The 21683-nt window shown below is 35.4% G+C and overlaps 4 protein-coding genes across 4 annotated transcripts in view; 1 reads left to right on the top strand and 3 right to left on the bottom strand.

Annotated features, from left to right (window-relative positions):
- Window positions 1-216: 216 nt before the first annotated feature.
- LOC105138469 (sucrose synthase 2) lies at window positions 217-2100 on the bottom strand. The gene is given in 11 exon segments (XM_011044551.1): window positions 217-306; window positions 386-514; window positions 596-636; window positions 639-706; window positions 709-762; window positions 765-831; window positions 928-1005; window positions 1007-1250; window positions 1381-1496; window positions 1498-1606; window positions 2033-2100. Coding segments are annotated over 11 exon segments (993 nt in total). The 3' UTR covers window positions 217-287.
- A 4662-nt stretch (window positions 2101-6762) lies between these two features.
- RSH1 (RELA/SPOT homolog 1) lies at window positions 6763-14817 on the top strand. The gene is made up of 24 exons (XM_011043628.1): window positions 6763-7173; window positions 7373-7569; window positions 8391-8570; window positions 8674-8739; window positions 8830-8922; window positions 8998-9129; window positions 9241-9342; window positions 9430-9507; window positions 9581-9652; window positions 10265-10372; window positions 10473-10570; window positions 11119-11179; window positions 11284-11346; window positions 11442-11498; window positions 11591-11692; window positions 11980-12138; window positions 12267-12398; window positions 12507-12593; window positions 12705-12776; window positions 13123-13209; window positions 13298-13739; window positions 14007-14068; window positions 14166-14234; window positions 14365-14817. Exons 1-24 carry the CDS (start codon window positions 7149-7151, stop codon window positions 14464-14466), a joined length of 2646 nt encoding a protein of 881 aa, XP_011041930.1. The 5' UTR covers window positions 6763-7148; the 3' UTR covers window positions 14467-14817.
- A 991-nt stretch (window positions 14818-15808) lies between these two features.
- On the bottom strand, window positions 15809-17669 carry LOC105137766 (uncharacterized). Its single transcript, XM_011043640.1, has 3 exons — window positions 16962-17669; window positions 16799-16883; window positions 15809-16631 (listed from the first exon to the last, which is right to left on the bottom strand). Exons 1-3 carry the CDS (start codon window positions 17210-17212, stop codon window positions 16002-16004), a joined length of 966 nt encoding a protein of 321 aa, XP_011041942.1. The 5' UTR covers window positions 17213-17669; the 3' UTR covers window positions 15809-16001.
- A 2245-nt stretch (window positions 17670-19914) lies between these two features.
- The window catches only part of LOC105137774 (proline-rich protein 3-like), a 4896-nt gene continuing 3127 nt past the window's right edge, over window positions 19915-21683 (bottom strand). Inside the window, exons 3-4 of the mRNA XM_011043649.1 lie at window positions 20482-20542; window positions 19915-20340 (exon numbers count right to left, since the gene is read on the bottom strand). Of these exons, the coding sequence (XP_011041951.1) occupies window positions 20021-20340; window positions 20482-20542 (381 nt within the window). The 3' untranslated portion in view covers window positions 19915-20020. The remainder of the gene's footprint in view (window positions 20341-20481; window positions 20543-21683) is intronic.

Genomic DNA, 21683 nt, shown 5'->3' with positions numbered 1-21683 from the left:
TCCTCGAGAAACAATAGCTGAATGTTGGTCCTCGATCGACAGATGTACAGTTTCACCTGAGACGGAAATGGAGCGTCGACATGATATTCTAAATGTTTGGGATGGTACTTGAATAGAACACAGAATTAACCATTCCAGAATTCCATACATAGCGATCAAACATAACAGAATTTTGTCAGTAACATCTGGTCGTCACTTTGAAAACAAATAGATATCAATGTCGAGTTAATATGAATTTTGGAAACTTTAAACTATCCAAGATTGCATTTGAAGAGCCAGAGCCACAGCTATGAGACCATGTTTCTTCTGAAATGATCACAGTAAACTAGCCAGATTGCCAATTACGCTATCTTGATAATTATTTAAAAATGGGTCAAGCACTCACCGAATCACGAATTTGAGAATGTAGAACATCTCGAGATATCTTCGAGTCTGAGCCTCTCAAGTTTGCTTCCAAAAACTATATGCCCCCACCTAACTCATTAGCCTTTCAGAGTAAATCTTCCATGTATATCTACAGTATCAGGAGATCTAAGTGAGCCTCAGAAAGCACAATATAAATGGTTTCATGACATTTACAGATTGAGATACCAGCCTTTCATAAATCCGTTGAAGCCCAGCATCAGATATTTTTTTTTCCAGTAGCTTGGATCCTCCTTGCACTTTTCAAAGAAAAATGCCATGAGTGCAGCAGCCTGGTCAGGATAATATGGAATCCTGATAGACCATGCCCAATAATCTCAGCAGGACCACCGTGGCAACCGCAAATGTTGGGAGACCGCAAGTCATAGCCTCCACTACAGTGAGTCCAAAGGCTTCATAAAAAGCAGGCTAAAATAGAGACCACAGGGGAAGGGGGTTGTGAAGTTAATTATGGTTCCTGTGGAAATCTTTAACATGATGAGAAACCACAGTAGCACCTTACACCTGCACAAAGGCTCCCTTGGTGTCTGCTATGTAGCGATAGAGCTCACCATTGCGTGCTTGATTCGTTTGGGCTGTTTTTGCAGTGAAATTGTCCATCCAAATTGTATTTCTTCATAAGTGCATGCATCCTCTCAATCTCATGAATTTGTTCCCTGTCTTTGGACTTCTTAACATCAATATAATCAGCTACTATGTCAAGGTTTACCTGCTCCCTCAGTTCAGTATTCTTATCACAGCACTCTACCGACCCTGTCATGTTCTAGCTTCGGTCCAGCCTTGCCATGGAAAAAATTATGGGCTTTGACCAATCGGTCAGTGTACCACTGCAGTAATATAAATGATCAACCATTTAAATAAACATGCGACCCTAATCCTGATCTCCATATTCTAAATTTCCAGTTTTATCTTTGAATATTGATCTCGTTGGGAAACACAGGAAAATACTCACTTCACATCCACTTATCAGTCTGCTCAGGATCATGTAGCATCTTTTATATTGAATTGTGTACGGCTGCAAGTCTTTCCTGCTTGTCAGAGCATGGGAAGTATATGGCCATATCAGCCCCCATGAGAGACAATATTGAACTTTGGGTAAAATACATCAATGACATGAACAACCCGATATAGCCCTGGAAGGGTGAAAACAGTGTGGCTCTCATACTGACCAACATTGGTCTTCCTGAAGCAACAAGAATACAAGTGAAGTGGTTGTTGAACAATGAATGTTGGATAGATCCCTCTTTTGAAATTCACCAACAACACGTACATATCTTATCCCAGATTCTTAGTTCTTCCCTCCAACTATCATTGGGTTTGCCGTGGCTATATAATGGAAGCATTGGTCTAAATGATCCTCCTATACTGGATTTTGCACAATGTATATTCTAAAAATGCACGGTCTTCCACATGAACTGTTCAGTTCAGATAAAGAACAGATGGGCTTTTCCCTCAAGGAAGCCTTCAAACACGCACCGACAGAAGTACATATGCCCCTCTGTAGAGTAAAGATAGATTCCGAATATATATATATATTTGCAGTATCACCTAGAGTGGCAACCGAAAGCAAAGCAGAACAATGCAAATCTCTTATATTTTCCACCACTACCTTTTGTTTCTACCATGCCAAACCATGGGCAGCAGGCTCTTTTCCTTAAGTCCTAATTCACAACACATTTTCTATTTGTAAGCTTTTCATAAGAACCACCAACTGCTCCAACTATTGACTCTAGAGCTAAGGAAACCTATAAGGTCGGTCAACTGGTCAAGATAATAGAAGATCTTGATTCTGAAAGTTATCTGTGATGGAATAATAACTTTGTGTTACAGAAGGTGTAGATTTTTACGACTAAAGGGAGTTGAAATGTGTCCCATGCCTTGTCATAATGCCAAAGAAATTCAAGGGGTTGAATTTTATCAACCAAAGGGAGTTGAAATGTAACCAAAGGGAGTTGAAATGTGTCCCATACCTTGTCATAATGCCAAAGAAATTCAAGGGGTTGAATTTTATCAAGTATAGTTGCATATAATATTTGGCAAAGAAATTCAAGGGGTTGAATTTTATCAACCAAAGGGAGTTGAAATGTAACCAAAGGGAGTTGAAATGTGTCCCATACCTTGTCATAATGCCAAAGAAATTCAAGGGGTTGAATTTTATCAAGTATAGTTGCATATAATATCTGGCACAATGACTGAGGTAATCCATGATGAAAAATTCACTTCTTTCACAAGTGCATAACTGGTGCATCATAGATCAATTCTTGATAAATTAAATATTGATGAAAAGAATTGAAAACAATAATTTAAAAAAATGACCTAAACAAAAGATCAAAGTTAGCCTGTGTTAACTTTCAAAACTCGAAACCCTAGTCATAAGCTTAGACTAACATCATAGAAGGCAAACCTAAAATATAACTGAGCAAAATTTCAAATCATCAAAATACTAAGTAGTGAAATTGAAAAACAAAAATGCAAAAAAAAATTAAAAACAAAAGAAATAATAATTAAAAAAATAAGGATTAAATTTGATATAAAAATAATTTGAAATCAAATATTGAGGAATGAAATTAAAAACAAGATTCAATTAGGAAAATGATTACAAATAAACAAATAGTATTAAAAAAATAAGGATCAAATTTGATATAAAAATTAAATAAAACTAAATGATGAGTGGCATAATTAAAGAAAAAGATAAATAGAAAAGGATAAACAAACAAAACAATAAACAATTAAAAAAACGAGGATAAAATAAAAAATAAAAAATAAATTAAAAGACAACTTTATATTTTGATAAGAGAAAGAGAGAGAGAAAAAAATCAATCAGAGTCTAACCATTATGCTTTCGTAGGCACACACAACACCAATGGAAAACATAGGGTGATTCATTTCCAATGTTACTTGACAAGATTACATTTCATGGTGCCCTGTACGTGTCAATAATATTTTTTTAATAATATTTATATTATTTAAAAGATCAAATTGCCCCTTGTCAACATATTAATTAAAAAAAAACTAATATGAAAAGATGAAAAAAACCTATTTTTGTAAGTTTAACAATTTTTACGTGTAAGATTAATATAGTTTTTATATCATGCTGTTAAAATGTATTAAAAAATCAAATTAACTTGTGTAATCTTTTGAAATATTTTGCTTGTGATGACAATATAGTTATTATATTGTGCATTTAAGAAGAGAAAAAAAAAATCTCCAATTAATATCATAGTATCAAATGATTTTTTTTGAAAATGTTATTTTAGCCCTAATTTTAAGACCATTAATTTTTTTGTTAAATTGGGAGACTTAGTAAAACATAATGAAACTATATTAATGTAAAACAATTAAGGCTTTAAGTTACCGAAACTGAACCTAAAATAAATATGGTGTGACCAGGGTAAATGAATTGGAAGCTTTGTAGTGCATATGATGTATGCAACATGTGGAAGCAAGCCATCTCATTTTAAGCACGTGTGACTTGCTATGATATCAAAACACCGATTTCCTAGGTGGCATTGGAAGCGACATGGTGGAAACTGTCAGGTAGTGCAATATATGTTTGATTTCGTGGCCTATAGGGACATTTTTTTTGTTTTTTTTTTCTTTCTACTCCTTTTTATGTTCTTTCTACTCTCCCTAAGATTCGTGTTGATATGTCAAAAAGATAAAGATGTCATGTCATTTTATTTATATTTTAAATTTAATCGTAATTATTTTGATTGAAAGTTTTTGCTTTAACTTATTTTTTTAAAATTAATCTTATTCTTTGATATTAAATTGGTTTAGAATTGAGTTTTATGATTTTTTTATGAAATTATTCTGATCTCATGACCTGAGTCATATACTTGAAAAGTTAATTTGGGTTGATGTTAATCTTTTTTCTTATATCTTTTTTTAATAATGTTTTTTTTTTCAATTCAATCCTTAAACATTGAATTTATTGGACATTGAACTTCATGATTTTCTTTACTTTTCTTTCAATGAGGTTATTTCGATATCATGATATAAGTCGTAAGTTTAATAAGTTAGCCTAGGTTGATTAGGTCTTTTTGGGTTTTTTTTTTAAGAATGAATATTTTTCAATTTCTTCATTATTGAGTTAGTTTGATAATTGAGCTTCATAATTTTTTTCTATTTTATCTTCTATTAGGTTATCCCCTTCACATGATTTGGCTTGTGGGGTTTAATAGACTTATCTGGGTTTGTTGTTGTTTTTTTATTAATTATTTTTTTTATTTTGTCCTATATATAGATTGTTGTGGATTGAACATCATAATGTTTATAGATGTGTTTTTTATAAGGTTATCCTAGCTATAAAACCTGAGTTACAGGTTTGGTATATTGACTTGGATTGACTCAAGTTGTTTTTTGTTCTTGTTTTATTTCACTTTCTTCATTGAATGTTGGGTTATTTAGGAATTGGTCTTTGTTTTTTTTTTTTGGCAAGCATTTCTATGTTATCATGATTTTTTTTAAAATTAGTTAATTTATTGTTATTACATTTTATTTTTGTCGTGAAATCAAATCCAACCTCTTAGTTTTCATACTTCTTAAAAATATACTAATATCGCTTGAACATTTTTTTTCTTCTTTATATGTTAAAAAAATTTAACCAACGCGCAGCGTAATGCTTTCCACTTATGTAGTAAATGTACATAAATAATCGTTGTTGGAATTCTGCATGCAAAATCTCATTCTAATATTCGAATAGACTCCTCAATTGTTGGATTAAGAGATTGTTTGATATGATTTATAAAAATGACAATTCAATCTTACTTTTTTCATATATATAATAATTTACATTTCCTTGAGTCAGTGGGGATGGCAAGAAGTTGATGGCGGTTTGTTACACATAGTTCTGATCAAGAACATGGCAAGAAGTTGATGGCGGTTTGATACACATAGTTCTGATCAAGAACCATTGGCGCAGGATGTAACATTCCAAACGGATAAAAAGCCATTCAAATTTGACTTGTACAAAGAAAATAGATATTCCATTATCAACAGGCACAGATAATAATAGTAGATGCTCTCTGCAGACTATGGTATATTCTAAATATAACAGCCAAAAGAAGAGGAAGAGAGGTTGGTTGGCTGCGGAGGAATCTTCTAATTTTATCCTTCGATTCTCAAAATGCAGTCAATTAAGGACTTTATTTTGTTGAATTCACTAATTGTTCCGTAGAAACATAATCTAAACACACTAGGCACCCACTCAGGCTGCTGATGAGCTAATTATAAACTAATTCACCACCTTTTACTAATGTATTCCTCCTAACTTATCTGAAATCTCTGCACTTTGCAATATCATAAGATAGGATCCTTAGCAGTACTGCTAAAAAGAAAAAAGAATCCTTGACAACAATGACAGAAGATCCATGGTACAGGGCCAAGTGTACTCCCACTTAGAGTTTTTAACCATTTGTCTCCAAATCCAACTTCGGCAAGAATCCTCTTATAACGTGATGCTTAACACTGAGTTCACGCTGGCAAGGCACAATAAATCTCCTGATCTTTGTTGAATGATTCTGTCTTACCTAATCACTGACGCCATAATTCTCCAAGCATAGCCAGTCCTTCCAATCTCTCTGTAGACGTGTTTATTAGTTAACGAGTTGCTAATGGAGCCTGCATTTTGCCCTTGCCGCCTCTCCCTCTCTTTACGAAAAAGGGTGGCACTTATTAGTAGTGCTCTTGCCATTTTCACTGTGATAATGATGAGCTTGTACAACGTCTATTATATATGATATTTTCCCACTCTTTAAGAAAATTTTATTCTTATTTCCCAGCAACAAAACAACGAAAACCAAACAGCGATCGGCCAGGGGAGAGAGAGAGAGAGAGAGAGAGGAGAATGATCCACCTCATCTCCTAACTAGCGCGTCTTTCGACTTGAATACAGGAAAAACCAGCTATTTAAACAGAAAGAATACATCTCAAGACACTTGTCCAAAGCACTGACCAAGCTTGTCCGTGTCGATGGAAGTCACAGTGCACTGAATAAATTAAGGCCACTAAAACCCATAAAACATTAAACCTTGGAGAGGAAAATATCAATTGGCTACCCGCAATATGTTATAATTGATGTAAGAATTGAAATTTGATGTGAAAATGTATTTTAAAATTCTAAAAAAAAAAGAAGAGCTGCCGAGATATTTTTTAGGGGGGGCTGTGTACGGCATGCTTGCAGGCGTTCACGGCGTGAATCTCCGAATTTTACTCCGCTGCACGTCATTTAAAATTAAAATCCAGAAAGGAAGAGTTCCACCTAGAAATTACCAAGACAAATTTAAATTTACATTTGCATAAGCAAAAGAAAAGTATATATCTTTTATGGAACGGCATTCATTTTGTGTGGCCTTCCGCTGGCTAAACGAGACAACTGTCCCAGTCTCTCTCTCTCCATCTCTAGATTATCTCTTCAGCTCCTTCCTTCAAATTCCATCGCTTATTTTTTCTCTGTCCAAAATTCAAAACTTTCGCATTTACATAAACCACCGCTACGCTTGCCAGATTCTCTTACTTTAACAAGACAGCAGAGATTTAAACCCCTTAAAGATTCCTTGCTCTATAAAATCAAACGCCAGCGCTTTCTCCCTCCCTCCCTCTCTCTCTCTGGTAATCTCGAACCAATCAAGTGCCGATTGAGGCGCGGAGTATGTTTGCCTGTAAACTCTTAGAACATTTAATCCAATGAGATTGGTGCTTCTCTCCGATGCTTCTGTGTAGAAATGGCCTCTGCTTCTTCGTTGTCAGGTTTTTTCGCTTCTCTTTTTACCACTGAATCTTGATTTCTCTATTGAATTACTACTCAACTTAGCATCTCAATCAATTCAAGTATTTTAATCTTTATTTTTTCTTCCGGGTAATTGAATTAGGAGAATCCTGTCCTCACTTGATTTAGGATTTTCGGGATTTTGTTTTTTTTAGAATTGCGTGGTTGTTAATTTTGCAGTTCCAGTGGAATGCTTGAATATATATAAGTTATTATCGAAGGGGGATGGAAGTGGGAGATATGAGTGTAGTGTGCTCTCTTGCGCGTGGAAAGCTCCTAGAGTTTTGACAGGGTTCCTGGCCAGCACTGCTCATCCATCTCCGCAGTGTTCGTCATTCTTGTGTGGCCGAAATGGAAGAAGGAAGCAGTTTAAGTCTGTAAGTTCCTCCCTTCACCTGCCTTCTAAAATTATTTCGAATTTATTGCTAGCTTAGCCTATTATTCACCATACTTCTTCATAGTTTCATTTGGAAGCTATACCTAAAGCCTTGCGCTTGTAAAGGAAATGAAAAGAAGATACGCAGTTAATTCTTCGGATTTTGATACCTAGGAGGCAAACGAAATGATCGGGATCTTTCATTTTGATAGCAGTGGTAAAATGAAAGGTTAAGTAGTTATATAGTTTACTCTGGTTAGTTTTTCAATCTACTTTTCTTATGAGTCATTCGCCCTTGAAAGTGTGTGAGATCGGCGAGCCCATCCTATCAAGTCAGTAGAAGATTTAAATGCAGCTTCTTTGTTTAGCTGCTGCTAATTTTGGTGATTTCGAGTTCATTATTGTTCCAATGGCCAGTTTTTAGAATAAAATCTTGGATGAAAATATTCCCTTTCAGTGTAGCCATTTTTTTGTCCAGACGAGGTCAGTTGTTAAGCATACGCCTTTCCATATTCCAGTTAGGTGTTATGAAAATCGCTTAAGAGCCAATCAGAGCATCTTTATCCAATAATTACTGCAGTGCTAGAAATACCACCATTTTCATATATGAGAGTGCCAAGTTCTCCCAATCAAGTTCCAAGTGAACATGTGAAATTCATGTTGTTTATTAAACCAAAGACAATCCTAATGCAATTGTCCATCAGTCTGTGGTTAGCACATTACAATACTGCTACAACTCTGTTGTCTTATTACCAAAATTTGCTTTGCAAACAATATTTTCATGATTATAATATCTGTGCCTTTTCTATGTTACGTTGCCAGAGATGCAAAGCCTTTGATATCGGAAATTGTTATTCCAGTGAAGATTCTGACTTTGCACTTCTTGGGAGATTTTTTAAATCCAGATTGCATCATGTAGCTGGTAAAAAATGGCAATTGTCTTCTTCATCATCCATTTCTGCAGATACCTTTAATGAAGTTTCTCCTGAGAGATTGTGGGAGGTAAAATTGCACTATTGTTTCCTATGGTGTCTCTATAAACTTCTTGAAAGAGAGATTCTTTATGGTATGGTTTGGCTTAGCTTACTTTGTGTAATTGCCTCAGGATCTTAAGCCTACCGTTTCATACCTTTCACCGAATGAATTGGAATTGGTCCACAAAGCTCTTAAGGTACTCTTGCTCTTGTATAATCTTCATGGACATATTCTTGCATATTGACACAGGTGAAGTATTCGTGAACTTAATGTTTTGGTGGTACAGCTGGCCTTCGAGGCTCATGATGGTCAGAAAAGACGCAGTGGAGAGCCCTTCATTATTCATCCAGTTGAAGTTGCACGTATTCTAGGAGAACTTGTGAGTTTCATTTAGTTTATAATGTATGCCCATTTCTTGACATTGACTTAACTAGCTCACTTGCCTGTTTATTAGGAACTGGATTGGGAGTCAATTGCTGCTGGATTACTGCACGATACTGTTGAGGATACGAATGTTGTTACTTTTGAAAGAATTGAGGAGGAATTTGGTCCTATTGTGCGCCACATTGTAGAAGGAGAAACTAAGGTGCTTTCTTTACTTTGGTACATCTATGAACTAAGCAGCTGAAATTATATCTTATACATTTTGTTTGAACACACAGCACATATTGATTCTAAGTTTCTTCCATTGGCTTAGGTATCCAAACTGGGAAAATTGAAGTGTAAGAATGAAAATGAATCAGTGCAAGATGTAAAAGCTGATGACCTGCGGCAGATGTTTTTGGCTATGACAGAGGAGGTGGTTCATTGCTTATAGATTTTTCTTTCCGTGCATAATCTTATCCATTGTTTAATCTATTTTACAATTAAACTACTGCTATTTCAGGTCCGTGTTATCATTGTCAAACTAGCTGACAGATTGCATAATATGCGTACTCTTTCGCACATGCCATTGCATAAGCAGGTAGTGTGTTGAGATTTTAGATTTAGTTGGCTATTGACCTCAGTTATATTTAACATTACTATTTTGTCTGCAGTCCAGCATTGCAATGGAAACACTTCAGGTCTTTGCTCCTCTTGCAAAATTGTTGGGAATGTATCAAATCAAGGTATATCTATACACCTCTTTTTTACGTGTAAAATTCCTCTCTATGATTCTGTGTTGCATATAATTAGTTAGTGGTTGTAAACATGTTAACTCATGTTGTGTAACTTGCCTTGATTATATCAGGTGATCAAAATTTGAGATGTTGAGATAGAGAAATTCATGCTTCCAATTTTCATCTGTAGTTATTTCTGTTACTTAGTTCCATACTGTGAATAACCAGATTCGAATTTTTAGTAAAATTTGAGGCAACGCATTCCTCTAGCCTAAGAAATTTTTTAGAAATGGACCATTTAATTGTTTCATTCCTTATCAATCTATACCATATTATGCTTATTTTTTGGTGCTGTGATATATTGTTCTCTTTAATTAAACTCATTTGCTCTACTAAGTGTGAATGCAACATGTTTTTCCAAAACTGCTGAATGACGCACACTTTATTTCTCCCATCTGCTTTGGGCTTGTCCGCTGTTAATCAACAGTTGCATGATGCCATTGGTGTCCTTTTCTAGTTAAAAATCTGACTCCAAGCGCTTAGGATGGTCTCTGCTTGGAGAGCTTGTTATAGCTTTTCCCCCTATTAATTTTAATCGATAATGTGACATAATCTTTGCAGTCTGAGCTTGAAAATCTATCATTCATGTATACAAATGCTGAAGATTATGCTAAGGTCAAGAGGAGAGTTGCAGATCTGTATAAGGAACATGAGAAAGAACTGGAAGAGGTTTTCCTTTTCTTTTCTTTCATGCATTATGTTTAGTTAGATCTCTAGAAGTATCTACTTTACGGTCATTATTAATCAAAGGTTTGTGCTTTTGTTATAGGCAAACAAAATTTTGAAGAAGAAGATAGAGGAAGATCAGTTCCTAGACCTTTTGTCAGTGAAAACTGAAGTACGTGCTGTCTGCAAGGAGCCTTACAGGTGAAACCATGAATCTTCTAATAGTTACTTTCTTCATTTATTTATTTGATCTGGTTGTTGATTTTGTTTGAACCAAGGATTTCATTATCTTTGTTTATTATTATTTGTTGCAAGTTATGGTGTTTTACCTTAGATAGCCATATCATTATGTGATTGAATGGTAAATTTTAAATTAAATGGGCCTAGACAAATTTGGTACTATCACAAACATCTTCCTGAGTAGTCCTCATGTCAAACTTGCACCCTTAAATTTTATTTTATTTTATTTTTATTTTTTTATAGTAAACTCCCTTGTGGTCTGTTGGTTATGAGTATTGTCTGGCTCTCAAAAGGGTAGGAAGATGACCCTTGTTGATGCAGATGGTTAGCGAGTTTCTTGTTTTACATCGAGTCTTCATGTCATCTATTGAAGATTATAGTTGCTTTTAGTTTTTACTACCATCTTTTTCCCTCATGACCTGTTGAAATGTTGCTTTAAATGTCCTTTTCTCTATGTTTGGTTTTCTTCATCAATGTTTTTGACTAGGAACTTTTGTTGCGTGCTTCAGTATTTATAGAGCTGTGCTTAAATCCAAAGGCTCGATCAATGAAGTTAACCAGATTGCTCAGGTTTGTTTTGACATGTGCTTTGAGCCATCCCGAGAAACATCCAAAAGTGGAACTTCACATTTTTTAATTGTGTGTTGACACATTTGTCCTTCTAATTAAATCAGCTTCGAATTATCATCCAGCCAAAGCCATGCATTGGAGTTGGGCCTTTATGTAGTCCACAACAGGTACATCCCTGTCATGATCTATGGAAATGTGTCTTCTGCTAATTCTGTGACTTGGTGTACGTTATGGGCTTTTCTCATGGTCAGATCTTATGCAGATATGCTATCATGTTCTTGGCTTAGTCCATGGAATCTGGACCCCCATTCCTCGAGCTGTGCGTATTCTCTTATTCTTTGTTCTGAAGCGTTAGTGCTAATATTAGACTGTTCATCGTGTTTTAATACATATTGAGCAATTTCCTAACAGATGAAGGACTATATTGCAACTCCAAAACCTAATGGTTATCAAAGTCTTCATACAACTGTAATTCCATTTCTGTATGAAAGCATGTTTAGACTGGAAGTTCAGGTATTCTTTGATGTTCATGTTTTACCAAGTTCCATTTTCTTCTGTTAGTAGGGAAACGAGGTTTCATTTTTTGCTTTTGTTTTTTTACCCTCATAGGAGAGCTTTGCTTGTGGTAGGAGAATTTCTTTCAGTCTTGAAAAGAAAATGTTCAATTTATTTTCTCTGTTGTCCTAATTCACTCAAACAGTCACTGATGGTTCTTGTCAATTTTTAGTTAATTTTCTTAGTCTTTTTGATTTAGGACTTGGTTGCGACATAGTTAGTTATAAATCCATCTATTTTGGCAGATAAGAACTGAAGAGATGGATCTGATAGCTGAGAGAGGCATTGCTGCTCACTATAGCGGGAGAGTATTTGTTACAGGTTTAGTTGGACATGCAATGCCTAATGGTAGAAGTACAAGAGGGAAGGCAGTCTGTCTTAACAATGCAAACATTGCACTCAGGGTACGTTAATTTTGCTCTTGATAAGTCAGTAATTTGCAAACGTCCATAAGAAGCTAGTAGGAGAGCTACTTTTAAGGTTCTGTGACTTTGATGCTAATTTCATGGTTGAAGTCGTTTCTTTCCTCCAGATTGGCTGGCTCAATGCAATTAGAGAATGGCAAGAAGAGTTTGTTGGCAATATGAGCTCTAGGGAATTTGTAGAGACCATTACCAGAGATCTACTCGGTAGCTGTGTCTTTGTATTTACACCAAGGGGGGAGGTAAGATTGCGTATTAATTTACACTTATGAAATCTTTTTGGTAAGAAATGATGAATGTACATATTAGATGTGCAGTTCTGGATTTTGATATTTGACGATATGGTACAGATAAAGAATCTGCCAAAAGGAGCAACTGCAATTGACTATGCTTATATGATACACACTGAAATTGGCAATAAGATGGTGGCTGCAAAGGTATTGTCTTTTGGTCAATATCATATTCTTTTACTATCGGAGTGTTACTCAAATAACAAAAGCAAAAGCAACAAAATTCTATTTCTGAATTCTGCATTTCCTCTTTTGCAGGTCAATGGCAATCTTGTCTCTCCAATGCACGTACTTGCTAATGCAGAAGTCGTGGAGATAATTACTTATAATGTTAGTTTTTATTGTTCTTATAATGTTTGTAATGTTTTCCAAAACTTTATATCCGATCCGTTGCATAATAGGAAATAAAAGATAATTTGCTCTTCCAAGTTCCAACTACTGGAGTTTGAGTAAATATCGAAGCTTAATATGATTTTTGCAGCGAATGATATCTTTTTGTAATGTGATAGTGCATTATAAGGCTATAGTGATCGGCATTATGATACATTTTACGATGGTGTAATTATTCATCTGCTTTTTGAGACTTTACAGGCTTGCATATACATCTGAAACTTAAAAATGCACATCATTAGCCCTTCGTTCTGCTGCTTACCTCATAACTTCATTGTTTGCTTAGGCACTCTCTAGCAAATCAGCTTTTCAGAGGCATAAGCAATGGTTGCAGCATGCAAAAACACGCAGTGCAAGGCACAAAATTATGAAAGTAGGTTTAGTCCTATGAATTGAAAATACAGTTTATTGTTTTTGTATTTCCTGCTGCTCTAAGAATAAAATGCTCTTCATCTGTTCAGTTCTTAAGGGAGCAAGCTGCACTATCTGCTGCTGAAATAACCGCAGATTCGGTAAATGACTTTATTGCTGATTCTGAAGAGGAGAGTGAGGTAGAAGATATCTCAGATAATAATAAACGGAGCAGACCTCTGTGGGAGAAAATATTTATGAATGTTGTGGAAAAGTCATCCCAAGGGAAATGTTCAAATGATTTTTTGCCCGTGAACTATGGAAGTGTGTGGACCCCCAAGGTCAATGGGAAACACAATAAGCATGTGCAGACCAAGGGGGATTTATTATCTCAGGGAAATGGTGTCGCCAAGATGATACAAGCTAGCATTCCAAGGTACAAGGAAGTCTTGCCTGGTCTAGAAAGTTGGCAAGCCAGCAAGGTTGCCTCTTGGCACAGTCTTGAAGGGCACTCCATCCAATGGTTTTGTGTTGTATGCATTGATCGAAGAGGTAATTCTTCTTTCAGTTGGTGATGGTTTGTTTTCCACCTCGTGATTGCATATTTAATGAATTATCGAGGTTGTGATTGGCCCGATCATGGTATGATAAATTGTTTTTTCTCCCAAGCTTGAGACTCATGGTGAAAATCTGATCATTCTGTAGCTGCTGGAATAAAATCTCATAATTTTGTGGGGTGATGGCTTTCATTTTCCTGTCTAATATCAATATTTCTGATTGTTTCTTGTTGACCATGTAAATATTGGAATACAATTTCAGGCATGATGGCTGAGATTGCAACAGCATTGGCAGCTGTAGACATCAATATATGTTCTTGTGTGGTAAGTAAGAACATCATACAGTGAATTACTGAACATGCTCTATTAATGACCTGGTCAACTGATAGACTAACGTAATATCTTTGATTTCAACCATCAGTCGGAGACTGATAGAGGAAGGGGAATGGCTGTGATGCTGTTTCATATTGAAGGCAACCTTGATAGTTTGGTAGGGCATTGTGAATCCATCTCCTTCATGTTCTATATTTCTGCTACTCCTGTGTCATTGCTCTCCTCTCTATTTTTCCCAGGGTTGTGAAATTAGATGGTCATGACATGATTTCTCCTACCTCTTTCAGGTTAAGGGTTGCTCAAGTGTGGATCTAATTCAGGGTGTTTTAGGATGGTCTACGGGATGCAGCTGGCCAAGCTCAACAGAAAACCATCTTCTTGAATGCTAATTGATTGGTGGCCCCAGCTGTTGCAAGCTTGGGTAAGAAGTTTTGCCCCCAGAAAACCGAGGTTCTGGTGCTCTTACATTTTTGGATAATTAGCTTTGTAGTTCTCAAGTATTTTGTTGTCATTGGGACAAATAAAATAAACCAGCAGCAGCCAATTGTGCCAAGTCTGCCTGTGGAGATTCAGGGCATTGTATATAGTGAAAGAGTGGTAGTTAAAAAGCATACACATGTAAAGATACTTGTGAAGAGAGGATGGTGAAACATCTAAACAAAAAGGTGATTTAAAGAGTTATTGCCGTAAGATGACGCCTTTTTCTTTTTCTTGATATAAGCTGCTCCTTTGCCCGTGAATTGTTGTATTTTTTTCATGCAAGAAGCCTATGTTTTACTGCTTGAGAAACCCAAGTTTTCCATGGACGAGCATGGCTCCACGTCTAGGAGCCCATAACTTGTGGAGTAGCGTAGCTACAGAGGATTTTATTTTTATTTTGTGTCTCTCTGCCCTTTACAATTCTAATCCTCGGTAGTTATAGCACTGGCCTCGGAGAGAGCTCACTTGTGCCGAGGCCTGAGGGTGCTGTTTCATTTTTTAATATCTTGAATCGGCACCAGCCTTGGCTACGATATGCACGACAACCAAACAATTATTCTTAAGAAGAAAATGACAAGGTATTATATTTTAATCATCGTATGTAAAATAATCATCAGTGAACAAGTGCTGCTTCAATGTGAGATTGAGGGGGAAACGAGAATAGATCAGTGAAATTCTTCTTGCGCTTCATAACTTTTCCGAGAATATATGTTTCAGTTTTCTACTCAACTAAAACTCGATAGAATTACCATGAACAACTTGATAAAACAGGGCACTACGATGAGTAATGAAAGTAGCAATAAAAGTGTTGGCAGTAACATCGAACAAGCCCAAATCTTCCTCCTTGTTGGCTGTGCAGTTTGATTATTAACTTCAACAAGCTCTGGCATTTCTTTCTTTTTCAAGGAATTTGGTTTTTTGCTGGTTTCATGATTATCTGTGTCATCGTTGAGGCTTTTTGCCGTTGTTGGAATCGCCAAAATCTTCAGTTTTGTTGCTTCTATCTTCCTCAACAATCTTCTCTTTGATTTTTTCGTGAGCGGAAGATTCTCAAAACCCTATTTTTTATAGAGTTTAAATTTTATAATCATCGGTGATCAAGAAAACTTCTTTAAAAAAATCAGAAGTTACTGTTTGAGATTGTCTTGTTTACCTTGATGTATTAGTATTTTTATTTTTATTTTCTTAACTAGTATATAAGCAATCTTAGAGCTGTAATAGAGTTTTTATTGAAGATTATAGACATTTTATAACATCTCATAGATTTTCTCCAACTTATCATCAGTGTTAGGCCTGTAACTTTAAATTTGAGGCTAGATTCTATTCATGCTTTACATCGCGTCAGCTATACATCGCGTCACTAGATTATTCTGAACTTTGCAGGTTTACTTACTTCCGGTGGCAATGCCTCTATTGAATCCTCTAACTCTTCAATTTTGGTACTTCAATCTTCCTCCACAATCTTACCTTTCGATTCCAAACTTTGCGTGTTTATCATGATGTTCTTGAGTTCCGGTGACAATACCTCCATTGACTTTGCTGGCCAAATTACCTCAGCATTGGTCTCAGCGGAAGTGCTTCCTGTTTCTTCTAAACTCTCGTCACCTTCGTCCATGACATATTCTTCACTGCTATCCTCCTCCTCCTCCTCCTCCTCATCTTCAACCCAAAGCATTGCTACAGTCGTCTCAGCAGTCATCTTTTCAGCGCCAACTGCCTCTTCCCCCATAACATATTCTTCGCTGGAGTATCCCTCCTCATCTTCTTCAACCAGATTCACTGATTTCGTTTCTTCTTCCATAATCCTTTCAGTATCTAGTTCCTCTTCCAGCCTCTTAATTTCAATTCTTTCCAACCATGACGAGTTATCTTCGGAATCATTCTTGATATTGCCTACCACTTCATTCCTCGACTCGCTATCAAGTGCTAGCAAGGGAAGTTCTTCCATGGCACAACAAACATCAAATGATGTAATAATAATTTCTTGTCTTGTATCATCAGTGAGGAGGAACTCTTGATCATCTCCAGTGAAATTATCATTTTCGTCATTGATCATAGAGGCAGAATTCTCCTCCTGAACCAAATTTAACAAGGTGTTAGTAATACATAATTATTCCAAGCTAGTTTTGAACTCCCTTTCAGCATCATGACAAGATCGTGACATCATATAGATATAGACCCTAACGGATCCTTCATCTATGTGAAAGGATATTTAATGTTGGAAAAATTATCAATGATAACCAAAATCAATCTCTCAGTACAGACCAGTTCAATAGAATCAACCTGGATTTCTTCCGCAGCCATCCCTGTAGATCCATCTGTCAAACTGCAAATTAAGAAGCCATTCTCTTAATTCTAAGTATTGCTAACACAAACACACATATAACAGTGTCTTAATGCTGACCACGGATTCTGATGGGAAGCGGAGGACGGATTTTCAAGGGTAAAACACAGGCCTCGACTGCCTTTGGCTTCTTTTTTGCACGATAAGTCCTCCTTATCGGCGTCTCTTCTTCTCCTTCTTTTGACGGAAAAAGCAGCAGCAATCAAAATAGTAACAACGAATACTCCACCCAACACAACCGTTCCTCCAATATCTACGGTTATTTGTGCCTTGTTTTTCCTTTGCTTAGAAGGGCATTCAAGCTTCTCCATTGTTATCGTTGGGTTAAGTTGTGTTGCTGGTTATGATCGTGTTGGAAGTTTGGCTTGGGTTTTAACGAATCCAAATGATTCCAAACTTGATATATGAGGAGAGAGATACCGGGGAGAAAATAACTATTTTACCTCTACAAGCAACCTAAATCGGAGGGAAGAGGGAAATAGCAGGTTTCAACCTAAATCTGTTTTTTCCCTTTGTTTCTTGAATTTAACCTGGTTTCTGAGTTGGTTGGGTGCCCCGCGCGAGTTTGAAACTTGGAGAGAAGAGGGAAACAGCAGGGTTTCAACAATTCGAGTTCATAGACCATTTCTTAATTCTCTGTTATTGGAACGCACCGCTTCATGGAGTCACCATGCAACGTTTAATTGTCTTGGAACAGTACTGTAACTTCTTGAAAGTTATTATTTGGTAGTATAGTAGGAATATCACACGCGCGCGCGCACACCTGTAATTACATTTGTCAGGGCATGGAAATATTATGAAATGTTGCAATAGCGCGGTGCCTCGACTTCAGGAACCGCACACTCTATCTTCGCTAAAATTCCATTGACACTGCTGGAGAATATGCAGGTTGTTGCAGATTATCTAACATATGAGTTTTATTTTAAAATTATTTAGATTTAAAAAATAAAAATAAAAATTTTATAAATAATAAATATTAAAGGATTCAATTAAAAATAAAAAAATTATAAAGTCTAATTAAAAAAAATCAAAGGATTCAAATGAAAAAAAATAAAAATTAATTTAAAAAAATTTTCAAATTAGAAGAAAACACCAGACATCCAAGCTTGTGGCCCAACACCAATGGGCCTTAAAAAACATAAGCGCACGTTGCTGGGTCTCATTTTTTTTTTCCTTTTTTAAGTTGTGCACCCCTCTTTTTAAAAAAAACAAACTGCACGCGACATTTTTATTGTTTAAGATTCTAGCCACCACATCTGATTGGAAAGGCAGGCAATCACCTCTCAGGGGTAAAAAACATATTTTCATCTATTTTTATTATAAAAACCAAATAAACACTTTAAGAACCTAAAAAAACTCATTTTGGTATTGAATCAACATTTAAAATTAAACTAAATCCAAAAAAATATACATCAAAGTCAGATTTTTTTTAACAATTAAAAAAAAGGATCTAAATAGAACTCTTATTACTAAATAAAAAACTTATCTACATTAAAATCAGCGAGTTTTATCGTTAAAAAATAATTATTTATCAATTCTTTCTTTCTTATTTTTTTTTTCCAACAACTCTCTTTTCTTTCTCAAATTCATAAATTGAAATGTGATCAAACTAAGGTTTCAAACCAAACTATTTAATTTACAAATTAAAGGGACCAAATTTTTTTTAACAAAATCTCAAAAGAAAAAGGCAATGTTGACACAAAAGTTATCTAAAAGAAATGCCTCTTTTCTTCTACTACTACTACTTCTTCTTTTTCTTGTTTTTTTTTTTCCTTCCAATCTTGGTCTTTTCCTTTTTAGTGCCTTTCAAACAATAAAAATGTACTCTTTTTATAAAATGATACCATCAACCCAGTAAAAAATATTTTTTTGAATGCAAGATAATCATATAAGAAATACATCAAAATAAATAATTGATCAAAAACTTCAACCAACACAATATCAAAGAAACAAATTGAAAAAAAAATTAATGATAAAAAAAAAAGATCAGAATTGACATCATATTTCTCTTAAAAATAAAAGGCTTGCCATTATTTATTTGCTTTAATTTTGGTTCTTTTATTTTTAATTTTTTGCAAACAACAAATTCATTTTTAAAAAAATTGATTATCAATTTGATCCTGAATATGTTTTGAACGATGAAATTAAGAGGAAAAAATAATAACTAGAGTGAAAACAAAAGACAGAATAAGAAAAATATAATGGGAAGGCGCAGTGATTTGCCTCACAAGGCAAGGTAATTTATTTAATTTGTAGTATGCATAATTGTGATGACCAAACACAACATCTTAAGACTTTTGCATGGCCATCCCGAAATAAATTGCCTAGCTCCGTTACTTCTGGTAAAGCATATACTAACGGAGAAGATAAGCGGATGTAGAGACCCTGATAAAACAACCCCAACATTATTATTATTATTATTATTATTCATTGAAAAACATCGTCAACCTTAAAAATAATCTACTTAAATCACTCCTCAACTATCTAATATTATATTAATATTCTATTTTAACTATAAAAAATCTAAAAGACTTAAATTAAGCCGAGAAGAAATATGAAGTCTTAGAATACAAAAATCCTTAAATTATATCATAATTATATGATAATTAATTTATTATAACTATCAAAATTTATATATAATTATTTGAAAATCAAGTGCATTTATATTCAAGAAACATTTAAATTTATTCATTCGTAAATAATTCTAAACAACTTATCAAAACATAGAAAATAAATAATATAAATTAATTAAACAATAAATTTACGAAGCACATGCCAAGTAACTTAGTATTTATAAACGCACACATTGAAATGGAAAAATGATAAAACCGGAGGATAAAATACAAAAAAGACTAGTCTTTAACTTTATTTATATATATATAAAAAAATCAATGACCTTGTGGTTCATTAATTAATATTTGGTGATACTGATACATCATAAATCTCCCATTAAAAAAAGAAAGAAATATCTTAAATGAAGAATTTTTGTCACAAAACTCCCCCACTAATAAAACTCATCAAGACAAAAGCCCATAAAAAACAAAAAGGAAATCAATTCGTTAAAACAGCTTTAAACAACGTAAAAAATAGATGAATGGTAGTCACGGAGAGAGGACAATTTAATAACCAGCAGGGGTTGATGTAGGTGTCGTCGAGGTGTAGAAGAAGGTCCTCATGGAGTACAGTTTTATTTTCTTGTCATGGAGAATGTGATAAGCTGAAAGGGGAGCACCGGTAATCCCATAGTTCATATCTGTTGGAACGTTGCAGGTTTTCAATGGAGAGCTTTCAAGGTAAGCCTTGCATTCTGTGAGCTTTAAAGCTGGCAATGTTTTGAAGTAGTAACCCTTTGCATTAGTTGCTTCTGTCAAGCAGGAGAAAGGGACTTTCTTGTAACCATAGTGATCCACAGCAGTACAGGCTATTCTTATCACAGCACCTACAAAAAACAAAAAAGTTTTTGTGAGGAAAATATAACAAAAGCTTATCATTGATCAGCAGCGTCTGTAAGAATAATAATACAAGCGAAACAAATGAGTACATTGAATCCGAGGAAGAATAAAGAGGGTGTAGAAATTACCTTCAATAGGAGTATAGTTAGAGCCCTGTTTGCAAAGGACAAAACCTTCTATGCCGATTGGGCTATACTTAGAGTCCAGTTTGTCATTACTTGGTTTTGGTTTGTATAACCTTGGTTCCGGGAGATTTGATTTTTGGGCATACCCATTATGTGGTGTGATAATCTCTGGCTTTGGTGTAGTTGACTTTGGTTGATCATAAACCTTTCCTTTCGGGTCGACATAACCATGATTGGGTTTTGGTACAGTCATCTTTGGTTTCGGAGGGTTTGGTTTTGGGACATATTCATAATTTGGTTTGGGAACAACTGGTTCTTGGTTGTAATCATAGTTTGGCTTGGCAGCGTCTGGTTTCGGTACGATCAACTTTGGTTTTGGAGCATATTTATAATTTGGTTTGGGAACAACTGGTTTTTGGTTGTAACCATAGTTGGGCTTGGCAGTGTCTGGTTTGGGTACGATCAACTTTGGTTTTGGGTGATTACCATAGTTGGGTTTTGGCATTTTCAATTTTAGTTTGGGAACATCTGGTTTTGGGTTATAACCATAATTGGGCTTCGCAGTGTCCGGTTTGGGGATGGTTGGTTGGCCAAGGTATGGTTTTGAGTCATACCCGTTGTCTGGTTTTGGTTTGGGGAGGGTTGGCTTAGGATTGGATTCGTAATATGGTTTGTGAAGGTCTGGCTGTGGTTTTGGGTCATAACTATACTTGGGTTTGGACGTATCTGGCTGTGGTTTTGGATTGTAAGTATAATTTGGCTTGGTTGTATCTGGCTTTTGTTCATAGCCGTAACCGCCAGCGGAGGCAATCACTGACAATGACAAGAGAAGGAATAAGAAGAGAAGGAATAAGGTGGCGGCGGAGGAATGGGTTAGAGCCATTGCAAAGAGGACAGGGATAGAGCTTTAGATTGTTGATATGGGACGCTACCATCATCATGGCCTTTTATAGGACTGATTGGTCGATTGGGTTGCTAATTTGAGAAATAAAATACAAAAAGAAAAGGGAGACTTGTACGTATGCACAGTAGGGAAGGAGGGGTGAGCAACGTGATGAGCAATACTGCTCCACCCAGGACACATTGCAATCCAGCATGATGGCTTGGACTTGGACGGTATTATATTCGGCATTTTTATTCAGGACGTGCCTTAATTTGCTATATATGTTGGAATTTGTATACTTGTAATTAACAGTTTCTGGATA

Source organism: Populus euphratica, unplaced genomic scaffold (assembly GCF_000495115.2).
Source record: "Populus euphratica unplaced genomic scaffold, PopEup_1.0 scaffold2.1, whole genome shotgun sequence".
Classification (NCBI taxonomy): Eukaryota; Viridiplantae; Streptophyta; class Magnoliopsida; order Malpighiales; family Salicaceae; genus Populus; species Populus euphratica.
Note: the sequence above shows the minus strand (reverse complement) of the source record. Positions and strands in the feature narration are given on the sequence as shown.

Bases quoted from the DNA above. Each gene is read 5' to 3' on its own strand.
- RSH1 (XM_011043628.1), top strand. From the start codon at position 7,149: ATGGCCTCTGCTTCTTCGTTGTCAG. The intron at 7,570-8,390 runs GTAAGTTCCTCC...TTACGTTGCCAG, and splicing joins GAAGGAAGCAGTTTAAGTCT to AGATGCAAAGCCTTTGATAT. The intron at 14,069-14,165 runs GTAAGTAAGAAC...TTCAACCATCAG, and splicing joins TCAATATATGTTCTTGTGTG to TCGGAGACTGATAGAGGAAG.
- LOC105137766 (XM_011043640.1), bottom strand. From the start codon at position 17,212: ATGGAGAAGCTTGAATGCCCTTCTAAGCAAAGGAAAAACAAGGCACAA. The intron at 16,884-16,961 runs GTCAGCATTAAG...CTTAATTTGCAG, and splicing joins GCTTCCCATCAGAATCCGTG to TTTGACAGATGGATCTACAG. The intron at 16,632-16,798 runs GTTATCATTGAT...AATTTGGTTCAG, and splicing joins GTACTGAGAGATTGATTTTG to GAGGAGAATTCTGCCTCTAT.